The 17,398-nt window shown below is 37.2% G+C and overlaps 2 protein-coding genes across 2 annotated transcripts; one reads left to right on the plus strand and one right to left on the minus strand.

Moving 5' to 3' along the window:
- The first annotated feature begins 11,227 nt into the window (after window positions 1-11,227).
- Window positions 11,228-15,921, plus strand: LOC127905679 (uncharacterized). Its single transcript, XM_052455432.1, has 6 exons — window positions 11,228-13,064; window positions 13,188-13,677; window positions 14,080-14,306; window positions 14,382-14,668; window positions 14,809-15,007; window positions 15,263-15,921. Exons 1-6 carry the CDS (start codon window positions 11,240-11,242, stop codon window positions 15,919-15,921), a joined length of 3,687 nt encoding a protein of 1,228 aa, XP_052311392.1. The 5' UTR covers window positions 11,228-11,239.
- Window positions 15,922-16,708: 787 nt separating this feature from the next.
- Window positions 16,709-17,398, minus strand: LOC18101877 (major allergen Pru ar 1). Its single transcript, XM_052454811.1, has 2 exons — window positions 17,192-17,398; window positions 16,709-16,978 (listed from the first exon to the last, which is right to left on the minus strand). The coding sequence occupies exons 1-2, from the start codon at window positions 17,396-17,398 to the stop codon at window positions 16,709-16,711; spliced, it is 477 nt and encodes a 158-aa protein (XP_052310771.1).

Raw genomic sequence — 17,398 nt, forward strand, 5'->3', positions numbered from 1 at the left:
GATAACGTATATCTGCTGGAGTTTGAAGATGGTCAAATGAAGAAGAATTAAACGTGTAGATAAATGTCGAGAAGCTTGAGTTTGAAGATTAATGTTTGGGATGGAGAAATGGTAGAACTTGATTTGCTATTTATAGATAACACAATCCACAGCTTTTCTTGTTTGACAGATTCGATTTGAAAAGAATAATTATGATTCTAAATGGTGTCCTTACTCTTAATCACAAACATGGTTTCCTCAATCATCTAATTAGTTTTGATTGAAAACAACAAAATTACGGATCTATTCAATTAGCAGTGCCAACTGTCTACTGCTAAAACCTGTCAAAAGTTACCGATGGGGAAACTTGGCTTATTCAAAACAACAACCTTTCACTTTTTCATTGGATATGTAATTAACATTAGCAAAACTCCATCACCTCACCGAATACTATTTTATTTGTTTTATTTATTTTATTTTATTTTATTTTTCATCATTTTATTTATTATAAATTGTGATTTATGTTTTTTGTTTATTTGTTTTTTATTGATTATCACAATTTCATAAACCGGATTGCAAGTTAATTTAATTGTGATTTATATTTTTTGTTTATTTTCTTTTTATTGATTTTTTTTTCAATTACTTCATGCAACATGCAATATTTTATTGATTATGAATTGAGTTTCATGATTTCATTTGATTTGTTTTCTATGAGTTATCACAACTTTAAGAAATGAGTCACGAATTTGACAGATTAACTTTGTTAATTTAAATTTTTTTTTTTTACTTTTGTTTTCAATTCATTCTTCAATATTTTATTGATTGAGAATTATGTTTCATGGTTTGTTTTGATTTGTTTTCTATAAGGTTAGCATTTTCTCATGTCTCGAGTCACCAATTTGATGGGTTAACTCAAGTTGAGTTGTTTAATATTTTTTAGTTCTTTATATATATAACATTGGGTTGATTGAGAATTGAATTACATAATTTATCTTGATCTGCTTTCTATGGGGTTATCACGGTCTCATGACCTGAGTTGCGAGTTTGGAAAGTGAACCTGGGTTGATTCGGGACATATTTTTTTAATTGATTTTTTCTTAATTTCATCCTTCAAATTTGGGTTATTATGAATTAAATTTTATAATTTATTTTGATTTGCTTTTTATAGGGTTATTATGATCTTATAATCATGGTTGAAAATTTAACAGATTAACTAAGGTTGATCCAAGTCAATCCAATATATTGTCATCTTAATATTATTTTTTAAAACATGCCGTCTTGAATTTTTTTAGTCAAACCGTGTTTTTACCGGTTGTTTGGGTTATCTTGGTACCCGTCAAGTTGACCAGGTCACATCAGGTCAACCTCTATGCAATTTTTTTTCTAAAAAAAAAGTTAGAAATGCTTAAATATTTTTTTTTACGTTTAAAAAAATATAACATTAACAAAACAGGAACCCCGCCAACACCTTTTCTCCTCCGGTCACGCAAGCCTTTCTCTTCATTTTCTCTTGTTTCCCCCCGAGTGGTGGCCATTGCATGATTTTGCATGCAATGGCAAAACAATAAACATGGTCATTAGGTCGGGCCAGCAACCATGTGGACTGTGGGCTAGACCTGTTTCAACCCAGCCTAGATGGTTGGGTCGAGTCTGGTCCCATATAAAAAAATAAAGGAAAAGCAAAGACTGTTGGGCCGTCAGACGGCCTATCCTATCCAGGTTGGACATGTTGCAACCTAACCGCCATCTAAAAAAAAGAGGTTTGTTGGGCAGTCAATCAACATAAATAGAATGAGTCGGGATGAACCCTTTTAAGACCAGCTGAAATGGATGGGTCGAGTCCAGCCCAACATATATTTAATAATAATATAATAATATTAAAAAATATTTAAAAAAAAAAGCAGAAAAAAATTAGATTTTCCAATGGGGCATTTTAAAATATTTAAGGGTCCCTCGTAAGTATTTCCAATAATTTTGCATAATATCAAGCTGTAGACTTACACTGTAAGATATGGATCTGATATTAAAAATATCCGGATTCCTATGAAACATGAAAAAAAAATTTCAAAAACAATCCAAAAAAAAATGTTTTTGATTTTTATGCATACGGCTAAATTCTAAAGGTTTTTCATACATTTTTCTAAAAGATAAAATCACATTTTTATCATGTTTTTAAAAAATAAAAAAATTAATATCATAACTAGGTTATGATTATGCATTAGGGTTTAGTTAAAATATAAAAAAATCTGTAACAATTGTTTTGTCATTCAGAATGCTAGGACCTTGCTATATTCAAGAAATAAATAAGTCTGGCCTTTAGAATGGTTAAGATTTAACTCGATAAGGTAGAGATTTTCTCATGAGAAAAGATCTGCCTTGAACTTTAGACGAGACCAACGAATTGAGACTTGAATAAGAAAAATAATCGAACAACAATGCAGTCTACTGTAGGCAGGGTGCACTAGGGTGATGCGTCTTTTCCTTGTACAACCAATCTCTTACATAGACTCTCGTAGACCATAGGTTTTATAGCAACCATAATAGTAGGTGGTGACTCCTGAACTTCATAACCATAACTTTATGATTATACATAAAGCCCTCTTTTCACCACTCTTAAGAGGTAGACCCTCTATTCGACGCCATGCAAGTCACAACAGGATGTCGACTCTGCTGGGTAATGCCTTATCTGGTTAGACTAAGCTTTGCTTGTTAATATTTTTCCTGTTTATTTTAGTTTGTTTAATTTTAGCATATTTAAGATGCATTTTTGCATACTGCTTATGCATAAGTACATCGGGTATGGATTAATACCTTCATGCATTTTAATTTTTATGAATAAACTTGATTCTAGGTTAGGTGATGAGTAGCGGTTTGCCTCATTACTTTTAGTCGGAGTTTAGACTTGTGAAACATCCAACTATGAACTGAGCGTTTACTTGGTAATGACGGTCACACTATACCCTAACCATTCCTTATAAACCCCTATACTCCTTTCCCGAAAGGTGGTCACTTGGTAAATCATAAACTCTTTTGAGACCAACTGGAAAGCTTACCCCTCATATAATGGCCTAAAACCTTCATATATGGTATGGATTCCTTAATAATTCATTTTGCATCAAGGCAAATCTGATCAATAATTCTAAACTTCACATGATTGTCTAATTTTAAGCTAAAACCATGATTTTTTCTGAATATGTGTAAGAATTTGAGATGATGTAATTAGCCGGGGGGAATTGTTGTGCGTAAAAATTATTTTTAGGGGCTCAGACCCACCTTTTTGTCCTGTACTCTCCACTGTATATTAACTGAGATAAGGACTTGGAAAAGATCCTTTCAGATTAAATAAACTATATATTTTTGTCCATATTCAATAAAGAAGTCATGAATTAGCCCTTCAAACAGGTTAATCCATACCTAATGTGCATACATTTGCATACATATATATTTATACATGCGTCAGGTTGAAATATAGGTCCCCAAAGAGCTCCAATCCATAAAGTCTACAACACCCAACTTAGACTAAGAAATATAGAAGATGAAAAGTGTGTCCACCGTAATAATCATTTCCAAGAAGAATTGGAGTCTCTGAAAGCTAGCATGGGTCGCATCGCTACTTTACTTGAGCAAGCACTCAGTTTCTATTCATACTATAGAGGAGATCCCTACAAGTGTTTTCATGAGGAGGCTAACTGAAAGAAAAATGTATCAGAATTGAAAGATAAAGCCTACTCCTATTGTGTTCAAAAAGTAATTGCCTTTGTTTGATCATGTCTGCAAAAGTGTTTTGACTTTGTCATGTTTTAACCTATTTTAGTTTTATCGACAATTTGGCTCATAATGCCACAAGACTTTCTCTGTTAAATAGAATTTTTTTTTTTAATGATATCATGTATGACTCTCTTCATATCTACACAACCACATCTTACAAACACAATGCCCTAAGAATAATTGGCCAAACTTTGATAATCTATCAATCAATAAAAATTAAAGTTCATCTAATAATTTTTTGGTGTGTTTCCCTTTCCCTAAAAAACTATGTATGATCTCATGTTTTCATAAAAGTTTATGGAAAAGTCAAAGTTTTAGTACAAAAACAGAAATCAAATTGGTGTTTGTTCTAACAGACAAGTTCTGAAAATTCAAATGATCTCCTAAAAAGGTGACCATACACCTAGAAAAACCTAAAGAAAAAAATCAAACACCATGAGATGACATCAAAGCTAAGTTTTAGCTGAATGAATAATGAGAGACCACTTTGCATATTCACATGAAAAAAAGCATAACTTATTGATCCTAAATGCATGTGTTTGAAGTGAAGAGAGGTCATCTTTGATAATCATTTCACAAGGCTAAAAAATCACACCCCACACTAGGGGCAAGCACGAGAAATATGAAAAAAATCATGATTAGAGGTGCCCAAACAAAGTTATGAGGGGGGCATGAAGGGCATGAAAGAATCCAAAGAGTCTTGAAGGTTTGAGCATACCACAAAAATAACTAATATGATGATGATGCTTAAAACAAAATGAAGAACACAAAGAGAAAAAGCCCAAGCCCAACACTAGGGGCACGATGTACCATTTTACAAGTCAATCCTAAGGTCTAGAAATCCATGGATCGAAAAAAGGTCAAGGGTAGAGATGACAACCTTTGAGATAAAGGTTTGAAGGTAAAGAAGTATGCTGATATCATACCCTTTCCAGAGGTCAAAATCACAAGTAATGACTCGAGTAAGTAAAAGCAAAAAAGCCATCAAAGCTTACTATAAAAGGGTAAAGTCCATGAAGAAAAGGGACATATATTTCTTAGGTAGGTATACATGCATATTGATCATCATGCATTATACTTTGATCTTTGATAGACTAGTGTTTTACCGACAAATCTCTTTTGAGCCCTCACCTCTCAGATAATGCACCTATATGCCCTATCTTTTTCTTTTATGCATGTCATTGAGCCCTTATCTCTCAGATAGTGCACCTTCAGGCCCTAACTTCTTTTTTTGAGTGCACCTTTAAGCCCTCTCCTAACAGAAATTAAACCAAGCCCCAGTTGTAGGTGCCTCTTTGGACATGTGAGAGAGAGAGTTAAGAACTCTAGAGAAGGTTGAACAACTGATTAAAGGGGAGGAGAAATGGCCTAGAACCGGTGGGGGAGAAACCAATAGAAAGAGGAGAAACCAAAATGAGAAGAAGAAGGGGGAGAACTGAGAGAAGAAGAGAAGGAATACTATCAAACTTTCCCCAAACCTACTTAGATTCGAAAGGTATGGGTCAGGTAACTTCCTTCCTCCTGTTCTTGAGACCTCGGAACTGAAAATGAAGAAAAAGACCCTAAGAAAATGAATAAATTGAATGGACAACACTTGGTAGAGGGTCGGCTATAGCTGAAGGGCTAGACAAAATGTATTGTGTGATAAAATGCATGTAGATGTTCATGCTTGAAATTGTGTGATTTTGCTGGATCCTAATAATAAATTGTGTGCTAGAACCGAAATGCATGTAGATGTTCATGCTTGAAATTGTATGATTCTGCTGGATTCTAATAAAAAATTATGTGTTGGAACCGAAACACATGTGGATGTTCATGCCAAATTATGTGGTCAGCAGCTAACCAGTTTTGGCTGCCGAATTGTGTTGTCAACAGCAAACCAGTTTTCGCTGCCGAATTGTATGGTCTGCAGCGAACCATTTTTCGCTGTTGAATTGTGTGGTTAGGAGCGAATCAGTTTTTGCAGCGAATCAGTTCGCTGATGAATCTACATCACTAGCGAACCAGTTTTTGCTAACAAATTTTTGTAGCAGATTTACGTATCTGGATTGGTCCAATGGTTAAAATGATTGCATTGTGTGATTGTAATATGTGGAACACTTGAATATGAACTTGTGTATGCTTGAAGTATGTATGGTGATGAATCATGTGTTCTCAAAATGCAAATGTGCTGATTTGTGACTATTGATGTGTTAGGTGGTGCGACCGGGATCGAACCTTCGACCGGGAAGGACACCCCACGGGAGGACCAAGTAGGCGGTTTTCACCTTTTTCTTGTCTAATGTTAATGTTTTGAAATGATTTACTTATGGATGATATATTATTGTATTGCGGTGAATGTTAAACCGACCTTGAAATGCTGATTGAGATGCTGATGAATGTTAAACCGACTATGAAATGTTGGTTGAGTTCTTGATGAATGTAGAAACGATGATTAAATGTTGATTGAATTCTGATGAATGATGAAACAATGATGAAATGTTTGATTGAATTCTTGAGGAATGTTGAAACGACTACAAAATGTTACTTGAGCTGGTGATTAGCTTCACCTAATGGCATCCTAGACGGATGGCCGGGTCGTGCTAATGATTAGCTTCGGCTAATGGTATCCTAGACGGATGACCAAGTTGATTATAATGATTGGCTTTAGCTAATGGCATCCTAGACAGATGACCAAGTTGATTATAATAATTGGCTTCGACTAATTGTATCCAAAAGAGATGACAGGTTTGATTTTGTGATTAGTTTTCATTAATGGCATCCGAGATGGATGGCCGAGTTTGAATGTTGCAATTAGCTACGACTAAAAGTATCCAAGGTGGATGACTAGGTTAAGGAGAAGTAATTAACCTCGATCGATGTTAAACTTCGACCCCATAACTCCTATGGAGAGGTTGGGGCGTGTGAGTGAGAAAAGTACATTTAATGAAGTAACAAGAGTTAAACAATGCATATGAGAAGTAAAAGAAGGAATATACCCATTCTAAGTTGATAATGAAAAATATCGATAACGTACTTCTAGTTGTTTATTATTATGTTAGATTATTTACAATTTTTATATCCATGTTGTTTTTTTAACAGGGACATCACACAATCAAGATGCGTAAGGAAACCCATTCCACGGGATCACATATTTTGAAAGGTGTATGTGATAGTAGGTCTTAAGTGTTATGTTGAATATTTTTCATTTGGCATTTTTGTAAGGACTTGTAATGAAAATTGTAATGGAACATGGATATGGATGTGCGAACATGTAGATACGATGTTATGAATATATTTATGTGGTATTCTTTTTTATGAGGATGTTGTGTTGTGAAATCATATGAGGATTGTACGAAAGAAAGTACTAGTTGTGTAAAATTATCATTCGGCACTCGTGTGTAAACTCGTGTTGATAAAGAGACTAAAACAGAAATGCAAACTTACGAGTATGTCAATATGATGTAATGTAAATGTATGAATATGAAAATATAATATTATGGGTATGTGTATTGAGTAACCGTTTTATGGCAGTGTTGATTTACGAAAACTATACTCATATGATGTCATGATAAGGAAGGGAACCTAATTACTAATTCATCATATGTCATTGTGAGAAGCATCGAGAACTTAATGAGAAAAAAGAAATATTTCCATCGATTTTGGCTTTGAAAAAGCCGGGTTGTTACAACTTTGTAGCCCTCGCATAACAGATAATGTGCTTTCTAACCCTATTTTTGTCATTGAGTGTGTCTTTGAGCCCTCGTCATTTGGATATTGCACTTTCTAGCCCCATCTCTCTTTCAGAGTGTGTTTTTCAGCCCTCGTCTACTAGATAGTGCGCTTTCTAGCCCCCCTTCTCTCTCTCTCTCTCTCTTTCCCTCTTTCTGTTTCTGCCCTCATCCAAGATAGTGTGCTTTCTAGCCCTCACTTTAAGCACTTTCAGAAGGATTCACCATTTCTTGATATGGTGAGTCTGTTATCTCTCATTCTTTTTTCTTCTTTACAAAGCTTAATATCTAAAATCTCTTATGAGACTTTCTATAATAAGCATTGTAAAGAGGGAGGCAATTGTCATAACTCATTTTTGGGTTATTCCTCAAAATTTTACCCTTTTTTCTTTTAAAATAAAAAAATAAAAAATAAAACATAATAGCAAGAAGACTGGCGATTTGACAAAAGTAAGCTGAGAGGATTTCAAATATAGAGGAAGATCAAGCTGCAACTTTGAATGAATTGGGAGAACTAGAAAGACGATGTGGATTCAAGGTCAAATCAAATCATTATTGGATGAATCTGCATAAAAATTAAGTCTAGGGATATAATTATATTTTTAATAAGCCAATTTGATTTAATCATGGGCCAAATTAAAAGTTTAATTATGTTTAAGAATTAATTTGGGTCAAATTAAAGGATTTAATTAAATGCAAGGACTTAATTATACTTTAAATGAGTCAAATTAATTTTATTAGGGATGTAATTGGTGAAAACTTAAGTTTGGGAGCCCAATTTGGGCTTAATTGAGAATATTGAAATTTTAGAGGTCCAAACTTAATTTTTACAAAGTCAATTGATTCAAATCAGGGTAATCACAAGAAAATCAAAGTTTTGGAGTCAATTAGGGTTTCAATTGAAGAAATTTTCAACCAATGACCTTTTTTAAAAAGACGCTGAACTATGGGGATTTAATTGGCTTAAATCAGGGATGAAATTAAGGAGAATTGAAAGTTTAATGGTCAATTAAGGGCTAAATTGAAGAAATCCAAAACCAAGGACCACAATGAAAAAGGCGCTGAAATTCAGGGCTGATATTGAAGTTTGGCAGAGGCAAAATTGCATAAAGCTAAAAGTTTTAGGCCAATTAGGAGTGCACTTAAAAGAAATCAAAAGCTATAGGACTAAATTGAACTTTGTCCAAATCACTAAAATAAGGCCAAAGCAACATCGTTTTGAAGATAAAAAAAAAAAAAGAACAGACCAAACAACAATTGTTCATCAACTTTTTCTTTTTACCCAAAAAAGTTGTTGGGATAGCTACTTTTCAGGGGGATTTAATGCTTCGTCTCTTCATTCAATTTAACAAAACATACACCACCATGATGCCCTAACATTTGACTACACACCAATATTGTTCTTTTCGGCGGATTGATACCACAACCGCCACGACGCCACCCTAAAGAGGCCAACTCAGGTAGCCTTTAACAACTTATTTTGATAGACCATGATGACATATTTGAGCCAACGGTTGAGATCCTTCCTAGCTGAAACAAGGGCCGAGATTTGTTCCTAATAAAGACAAAGTGTCGCTCTTCCATCCGCTATAAATAGGGGTGGATTCCAAGCATTGAGGAGGAAGATATCTGAGGCCAAATTTGAGAAAAAAATCAGCTCTTTTCCCTAGTTTTTTTCTCCCCCTCGACCACCTCTTTCCCCTTTTCCTCTGCCATCATTGCCACCACCAGCTACCAGCCACACGCTGAACTTCCCTGCACCACCAAGAACGCCACTAACTCCTTTTCTTCTTCGGCCAAATAAGCCTCCCTCATCTTTTTCTCTTATCCCCCCCCAGGATGGTGGTCATTACATGATTTTACATGTAACGACCAAACAGTAGACATGGTCGCTGGGTCGAGCCAGTGATCATATGGGTAGTGGGCTGGACCCATTTCAGCCCAGCCCAACATAAAAAGAAAGAAAGAAAAGGAATGGTTGTTGGGCCATCAGATGGCCCATCCTAATCGGGCTAGACCTGTGCAGCCCAGCCCCCCTAAAAAAAGAGAGGTCTGTTGAGTTGTCAGTCTTCCCAACCAGACTAACTTAGGCTGGGCCGGGTCCAGCCCAACATATATTTAATAATAAAATAATAATATTAAAAAATTAAAAAATATATATTTTTTAAAATAAAGAAGAAAATTGAAATTTTCCAAGGGACATTTTAAAATATTTCCAGGTCCCTCGCATGTTTTTTCAACCATTTTGCATAATATCGGATTGTAGACTTATACTATAAGATACAAAACTGGTATTAAAAATACCCGATTTCCTCCAAAACTTCAAGAAATAAAACAAAATTTCAAAAAAAAACTCCAAAAATTAAAAAATAAATTTTCATTTCATTTTCATGCGTACGACCAAATCTTAAAGGTTTTTCATGCATATTTTCTAAAAGATAAAATCACATTTTTATCATTTTTTTTAAATGCAAAAATAGATATTGTAACTAGTTTATAATTATGCATTAGGGTTTGACCAAAATAGAAAAAAACTCATAACAATTATTTAGTCATTCGGAATGCTAGGACTTAGCTATATTCAAGAAATAAATAAGTGTGACCCTTAGAATGGTTAAGATTTAACCTGATAAGGTAGAGGCTTTTTTAATAGAAAAAATTTGTCTTAGACCTTAGATGAGACCGATGAATAGAAATTTAACCCAGAAAAACAATCAAATAACAATGTAACCTACTTTAAGTAAGTTGCATTGTGAGTAATGCATCTTCCTTTATACAACCAGTCCATTACCCAAACTCTCGCATATCATAGATTTTTTAGTAACCATAATACTAAGTGGCGAACCTTAAATTTTATAATCCCTTATTTTCTTCACTCTTAGAAGGTAGACATGTTATTCAATGCAAAACACATCACAACAAATTAAATGAGAACCTAAAGTAGATTGGACACTCCATGTCCCTATACCTGGGAGACAAGCTCTAAAAAATTCTACAATAACAAACACTTCATCACGGGTGTTTGGAATCAATGTACCTCATGCAAAAGGTATCTCAACAATTCAATATCAAAATAGTTTGATTTGTTTAATTTCACAATACAACTGATCAATACAATATACACAACACAGTGGAACAAGTTCAAATAGGCTTTAAGTATAAAAGCTCCTATTGTGATGTTTTTGACTCCTTTATTTTGAAAATAATAATAATAATAATAACAATAATAATATTCTACATAGGATGATAAGCAGCAGCTGGAGCCAAGTGATCTGGAGCCAAGAAGATCGCACAGAGTTCCTAAAAAGAATCGTAGATTCATAGAGCTGTGAAGAGCCAGTCAAGGGAAGAACGAGTCAAGGGGATCCAGTCACTGCAGTGTCATCAGTGCACGGGAGGAAGAAGTCAAGTCTTATTTATCAAATTAAATAAATGCCAACTATGTAGTAGGAGTCAGTTGCTAAGAATCCTGATTGTATGTAGTCGTGCCAGTATTTTAGGAAAGTTTGTTATTTCATTCCTGTATTTAAACTCTGGTATGAGACAGAGAAACGATGGATTCAAATTCAATAATATCAACTTGTGGCTTATTCTCGCCCAAAGCAGAATACAATTGTGATTTATCTTTGTCTTTTATTACTAGCTGTGACAGGGACCTATCAATTGGTATCAGAGCCTGGTTAACAATGACAACAAACAAGGAACGGATAGAAAATTTGGAAGTGGGTCTGGGAGGACTTCAGGATGGAATGAGTCGAATGGAGATTACCCTTGTTGACAGAATGCATCAGATGGAAGCCAACATCAACAAATTGATAGAGGCGTTACTGTCCAACAAAGAAGGATCCAGCAGCCAATCCATTGAGCGCAACGGACGACCTCGCCATCAGCGTGAGGAATTCACAGAACGAACAGATGGGAACAGACAGATGTTCTCTTCCAAACTGGCGAAGCTTGAGTTTCCAATATACTCAGGAAACGACCCCACTGAATGGTTCAACAGAGTTGATCAATTCTTTGAGTATCAAGGCACTGCCGAAACACAAAAGATGTCGTTAGCATCTTTTCATCTTCAAGGGGAGGCGAACCAGTGGTGGCAATGGCTGAGACGTGCTTACAAAGACGAAGACAGAGAGGTGACATGGCCAATTTTTGAGGAGGAATTGTGGGCAAGGTTTGGACCACCAGAATGTGAGGATTTTGATGAAGCATTGTTAAGGGTGAGACAAGGGGGCTCATTACGGGAGTACCAAAGAGAATTCGAGAGGCTGGGTAATCGTGTGCAAGGCTGGACTCAAAAGGCACTCGTGGGGACTTTTATGGGAGGCTTGAAACCAGACATAGCAGAAGGGATTATGATGTTTAAACCCAAATCATTGAAAGAAGCAATAAGCCTAGCCAGAATGCGAGATGAACAATTAACTCGCCAACGACGTAACAGTAAGCCATTTTCCATCAATCATAATCCAATTGCTTCCTTTTCTCCAACAAAGTCACCAGCAGCCATGCCCATGAAACGTCTTGCTTGGGACGAGATGCAGAAGAGACGATCTCAAGGTATCTGCTTTAATTGTGACGAAAAATTCACTCCTGGCCATAAGTGTCAAAAGCCCCGTCTGTTGCTACTGGAAGGGGATGATGAGACGAGCTTGCAAGATGACGAGGAATTTGAAGGTGATGAACCTCAAATATCATTACATGCTATTACTGGTTGGTCAATTGCCAGAACAATGCGAATTATGGCAAGAATTGAGAATCAAGATTTGACTGTCCTCATTGACAGTGGCTCCACGCACAATTTCATTAGCGAACGGATTGCTAATTGGCTACACCTGCCAGTGATACCAACACAGCCCTTCAACGTGAAGGTGGCAAATGGGAATCCATTGAAATGTCAGGGCAGATTTGAAAACATACACGTCCTACTTCAAGGTATTCCATTTATTCTGACTTTATATGCCCTACTATTATGTGGATTGGATTTGGTTTTGGGAGTGCAGTGGCTAGAGCAATTGGGAACAGTGGCCTGTGATTGGAAGAAAATGACCATGGAATTTATGTGGAAGAATCAAATGCAGAAACTACAGGGAATTGATGCCCAACACATTCAACCCGCATCTCTAAAAGATGTTTCGAAGGAGCTGCGCCAAAGCAAAACAATGTTTGCTATCTGTTTGCAAACCGAAGCCGAGATACCTGTCAGCAAAGTAGAGTCTAAAATGCAGCAGATGTTGGAGGAATTTGGAGATACTTTTCAAACTCCAGCTCAATTGCCACCGGTCCGGGAGATTGACCACACCATCACTGTCAAAGAAGGAACCGAGCCTGTCAATGTCAAACCATACAGGTATGCCTATTTTCAAAAAGCTGAAATTGAAAAACAAGTTCAAGACATGTTAAAATTAGGATTTATAAGATCAAGCACTAGCCCTTTTTCATCTCCTGTTTTGTTAGTTAAAAAGAAAGATGGCACATGGCGTTTTTGCACTGATTATAGAGCCCTTAATGCAGTAACAGTTAAAGACCGATTTCCTATTCCTACGGTAGATGACATGTTAGACGAACTACATGGGGCTGTTTATTTTACCAAACTAGATTTGACAGCTGGTTACCACTAGGTTAGGGTATCCCCAAATGATATTCATAAAACTGTTTTCCGCACCCATAATGGTCATTACAAATACTTAGTCATGCCATTTGGTCTTTGTAATGCCCCCTCTACTTTTTAAGCCCTTATGAATGCCATATTTCGACCCTACCTTCGTAAATTTGTGTTAGTCTTTTTTGACGATATCTTGATCTATAGTCCCAATTTGACCATGCATCTTGAACATGTTCGCAAGGCTTTTGAAATTCCAAGGCAATACAATTTTTTTGCAAAATTGAAGAAATGTGCATTTAGCCAACAGGAATTGGAGTACTTGGGGCATATTATTACTCCAATGGGGGTTAAGGTTGATCAAGCAAAAATCCAGGCAATGCTATCCTGGACAAGACCTACTAATATATCTGAGCTTCGTGGATTTTTAGGTCTTACAGGTTATTACAGGAAATTTGTTCGTAATTATGGGATTCTTGCTCGTCCATTGACATCCTTATTACGCAAAGGTCAATTTTGCTGGAATGATGACGCCGAGGCAGCTTTTGAGGCATTAAAGACAACAATGACTTCCACTCCAACCCTTGCAATGCCTAATTTTGCTGAAGTTTTTGTGATTGAGTCTGATACCAATTGATAGGTCCCTGTCACAGCTAGTAATAAAAGACAAAGATAAATCACAATTGTATTCTGCTTTGGGCGAGAATAAGCCACAAGTTGATATTATTGAAGTTGAATCCATCGTTTCTCTGTCTCATACCAGAGTTTAAATACAGGAATGAAATAACAAACTTTCCTAAAATACTGGCACGACCACGTACAATCAGGATTCTTAGCAACTGACTCCTGCTACATAGTTGGCATTTATTTAATTTGATAAATAAGACTTGACTTCTTCTGCCGTGCACTGAGGACACTGCAGTGACTGGATCCCCTTGACTCGTTCTTCCCTTGACTGGCTCTTCACAGCTCTATGAATCTGCGATTCTTTTTAGGAACTCTGTGCGATCTTCTTGGCTCCAGATCACTTGGCTCCAGCTCATCACTTGGCGGTGCTGTTCTAACTCAACAAGGGCGGCCAATAGCTTTCATGAGTCGCGCTTTGGGGCTATCCAAGCGTGCATGGTCAACTTATGCGAGAGAAATGTTGGCTATTGTGGTGGCTGTCCAGCTGTGGAGACCATACTTGTTAGGCCGTAAATTTGTGATCCAAACAGATCAACGCAGCTTAAAGTACCTATTGGAGCAGCGTATTACTACCCCAGAACAGTAGAAATGGGTATCGAAATTACTTGGCTATGATTATGAAATCGTGTATAAACCAGGCAAGGAGAATTCGGCTGCAGATGCATTGTCACGTATGACGGGCAGCCCTTGCCTTTCACACATATATGTTCCACAAATTCACGTGTGGGATCAACTTAAGGCCGAAGCTGTTTCCCATCCTTACATGAAGAAAATTGGCAAGCTGGCTACTGAGAATCCGGACAGCCCCTATACATGGCGAAATGGGTTGCTTCACTACAAAAACAGAGTAGTAATTACCCCCAACTCTGATATCATTCAGCAACTGTTACGTGAATTCCATGATTCACCTCTTGGGGGCATTCGGGTGTATTGCGCACCTACAAACGGCTGGTGCAACAGTTTTATTGGCCATCAATGGCTCGCATAGTGAAGGAATATATAGCTTCTTGTGATGTATGTCAACGGGTGAAGTCAGACACATTGTCACCAGCGGGTTTATTGCAGCCATTACCCGTCCCCTATCAAGTTTGGGATGACATCACGATGGATTTTATTGAGGGTCTCCCACAATCTGGCGGAAAGAACACAATTTTTGTTGTTGTTGATCGACTTAGTAAGTCAGCACATTTCTTGGCATTGGCTCATCCTTATACGGCCAAAATGGTGGCTGAGAAATTCGTTGAAGGTGTGGTAAAGCTACATGGTATGCCACGATCCATTATTAGTGATAGAGATCCTATCTTTATCAGTCACTTTTGGCGTGAGTTCTTTAAATTGTCAGGTACCAAGCTGAAGATGAGTTCTGCATATCATCCATAAACGGATGGGCAATCTGAGGTTGTCAATCGCTGTGTCGAACAATATCTTTGGTGCTTTGTTCACCAGCAGCCCACCAAATGGAATTCACTTCTACCTTGGGCTGAGTTCTGGTATAATACCACTTATCATGCTTCCACAGGTATGACACCATTCCAGGCTCTTTCTGGACGTTTACCACCGACAATTCCCCATTACCACATTGGCATGTCTCCGGTGAATGAAGTGGATCAGCAACTCGCCTCTAGAGATGAATTATTGAGTCTGCTCAAGGCCAACTTGCATGCTGCTAGTAATCGCATGCAACAACTCGCTAATTCTAAGCGACGTGATGTTGAATTTCAAGTGGGAGATTGGGTTTTTCTTAAGCTTCATCCTTACCGTCAGCAATCGGTGGTCAAACGTGTATGCAAAAAATTGGCTAGTCGCTATTATGGACCCTATCAGATTGAAGAACGAATTGGCACAGTGGCGTATAGGCTGAAGTTGCCTACCCAGGCTCGTATTCATCCTGTTTTTCATGTGTCCTTGCTCAAAAAGAAAATTGGTGACGAGGCCGTCGATACGATCGATTTGCCTCCTATGACTGCTGCGGGTGAAATGCTGATCGAACCTGAGGCCATCTTAGACACTCGTTGGATCAAGAAGGGGTCTCGGTTTGTCAAAGAAATTCTGGTGAAATGGAAACACCTACAGACTGATGATGCAACTTGGGAAGATGTTGTGGCGTTACAGGAGCGATTTACCAACTTGAACCTTGAGGACAAGGTTCCCTTAAATGGGGGAGGTATTGATAAGTAGCAGCTGGAGCCAAGTGATGAGCTGGAGCCAAGTGATCTGGAGCCAAGAAGATCGCACAGAGTTCCTAAAAAGAATCGCAGATTCATAGAGCTGTGAAGAGCCAGTCAAGGGAAGAACGAGTCAAGGGGATCCAGTCACTGCAGTGTCCTCAGTGCACGGGAGGAAGAAGTCAAGTCTTATTTATCAAATTAAATAAATGCCAACAATGTAGCAGGAGTCAGTTGCTAAGAATCCTGATTGTACGTGGTCGTGCCAGTATTTTAGGAAAGTTTGTTATTTCATTCCTGTATTTAAACTCTGGTATGAGACAGAGAAACGATGGATTCAAATTCAATAATATCAACTTGTGGTTTATTCTCGCCCAAAGCAGAATACAATTGTTATTTATCTTTGTCTTTTATTACTAGCTGTGACAGAGACCTATCATAGGAGTAACTTTGTTCATGAAATCTCTTTTCTGTGGTGTCCGTTCATTTTTTGACATAGGAGTAACTTTGTTCTCTTATAAATATGTTGAACTAAGAATATGGAATTAAGAAACATCTCCCTGATGATCATGTTATAATTAGTAAGATGCCAAATTGAAGAATGTCCTCCAAATCATTTGCAAGTAAGAACTTATTTCTCGTGAGGATTTTCAATTATCTTCTTACAAACAATACACCATATATTTTTAATATTATTGAAAATTACAAGACCGAAGAACTCAACACAGATTCTTTATTATCATTTTGTAGCTTCAGGAACTCTAGAACAAACGTCAAGACCAGCTTCAGATAAGGCACATTTAAGCATCAGGATTTGCCAACAGGTAGGCTTCAATGGCCTTGAATAATCCCATTTGCTTTTCTTGTCCATCCTTAATTTCATCTGCTTTAGCGTCCACGTTGCCAACAGTGTAGTATGTGGTGCTGGTCTTGCACACCGATCCTCCGTCAGGGGAGGCTTCAATCTTAGATTCGTTGAAGATTTTTTCATATGTGTTTGCCAAGACAGCACCTTCGAACACAGTGTACGCATATGACAAATTCTCCTTGTCAATAGCATCAGTCCTCTCCTTGAAAGATAGGCTACCTGAGGAATCAACAAGCATGCACAGTTCCTTAATTAGTTCATATGTATGTAAGACTCGACCTTGGTCAAAAGTTCAAAATGCAAATCCATATTGTTAGTTTTTTAGCTCATTTTTGTTTACTAGGAGGAGCAAAAGAGTGAAACCACTCTATTCAAAATGATGGATTGTGACTGTTACGGAAATCATGTATCAGACTACTAGTGAAGCTACGTACTGACCATCGCCAAAATAAGTTTGCTTGATGGTTCCAGGGCCTCCATCTCCTTCAAGAGTGACAATACTTTTAATAGCCTGTGGCAGGGCTTTGGGCATGACTTCAGCAGCATCAACGAAAAGGGCCTTGAACAGCCTGGCTGGTGGGATCACAGTAGAAGCCTCTGATTCGTAAGTGAAAACTCCCAT

Source organism: Populus trichocarpa, chromosome 8, assembly GCF_000002775.5.
Source record: "Populus trichocarpa isolate Nisqually-1 chromosome 8, P.trichocarpa_v4.1, whole genome shotgun sequence".
Lineage (NCBI taxonomy): Eukaryota > Viridiplantae > Streptophyta > Magnoliopsida > Malpighiales > Salicaceae > Populus > Populus trichocarpa.

Bases quoted from the DNA above. Each gene is read 5' to 3' on its own strand.
- LOC127905679 (XM_052455432.1), top strand. From the start codon at position 11,240: ATGCATCAGATGGAAGCCAACATCAACAAATTGATAGAGGCGTTACTG. The intron at 13,065-13,187 runs GTTACCACTAGG...CTACTTTTTAAG, and splicing joins CAAACTAGATTTGACAGCTG to CCCTTATGAATGCCATATTT. The intron at 14,669-14,808 runs GTGTATTGCGCA...GGTTTATTGCAG, and splicing joins CACCTCTTGGGGGCATTCGG to CCATTACCCGTCCCCTATCA.
- LOC18101877 (XM_052454811.1), bottom strand. From the start codon at position 17,398: ATGGGAGTTTTCACTTACGAATCAGAGGCTTCTACTGTGATCCCACCA. The intron at 16,979-17,191 runs GTCTGATACATG...CTATCTTTCAAG, and splicing joins AGTACGTAGCTTCACTAGTA to GAGAGGACTGATGCTATTGA.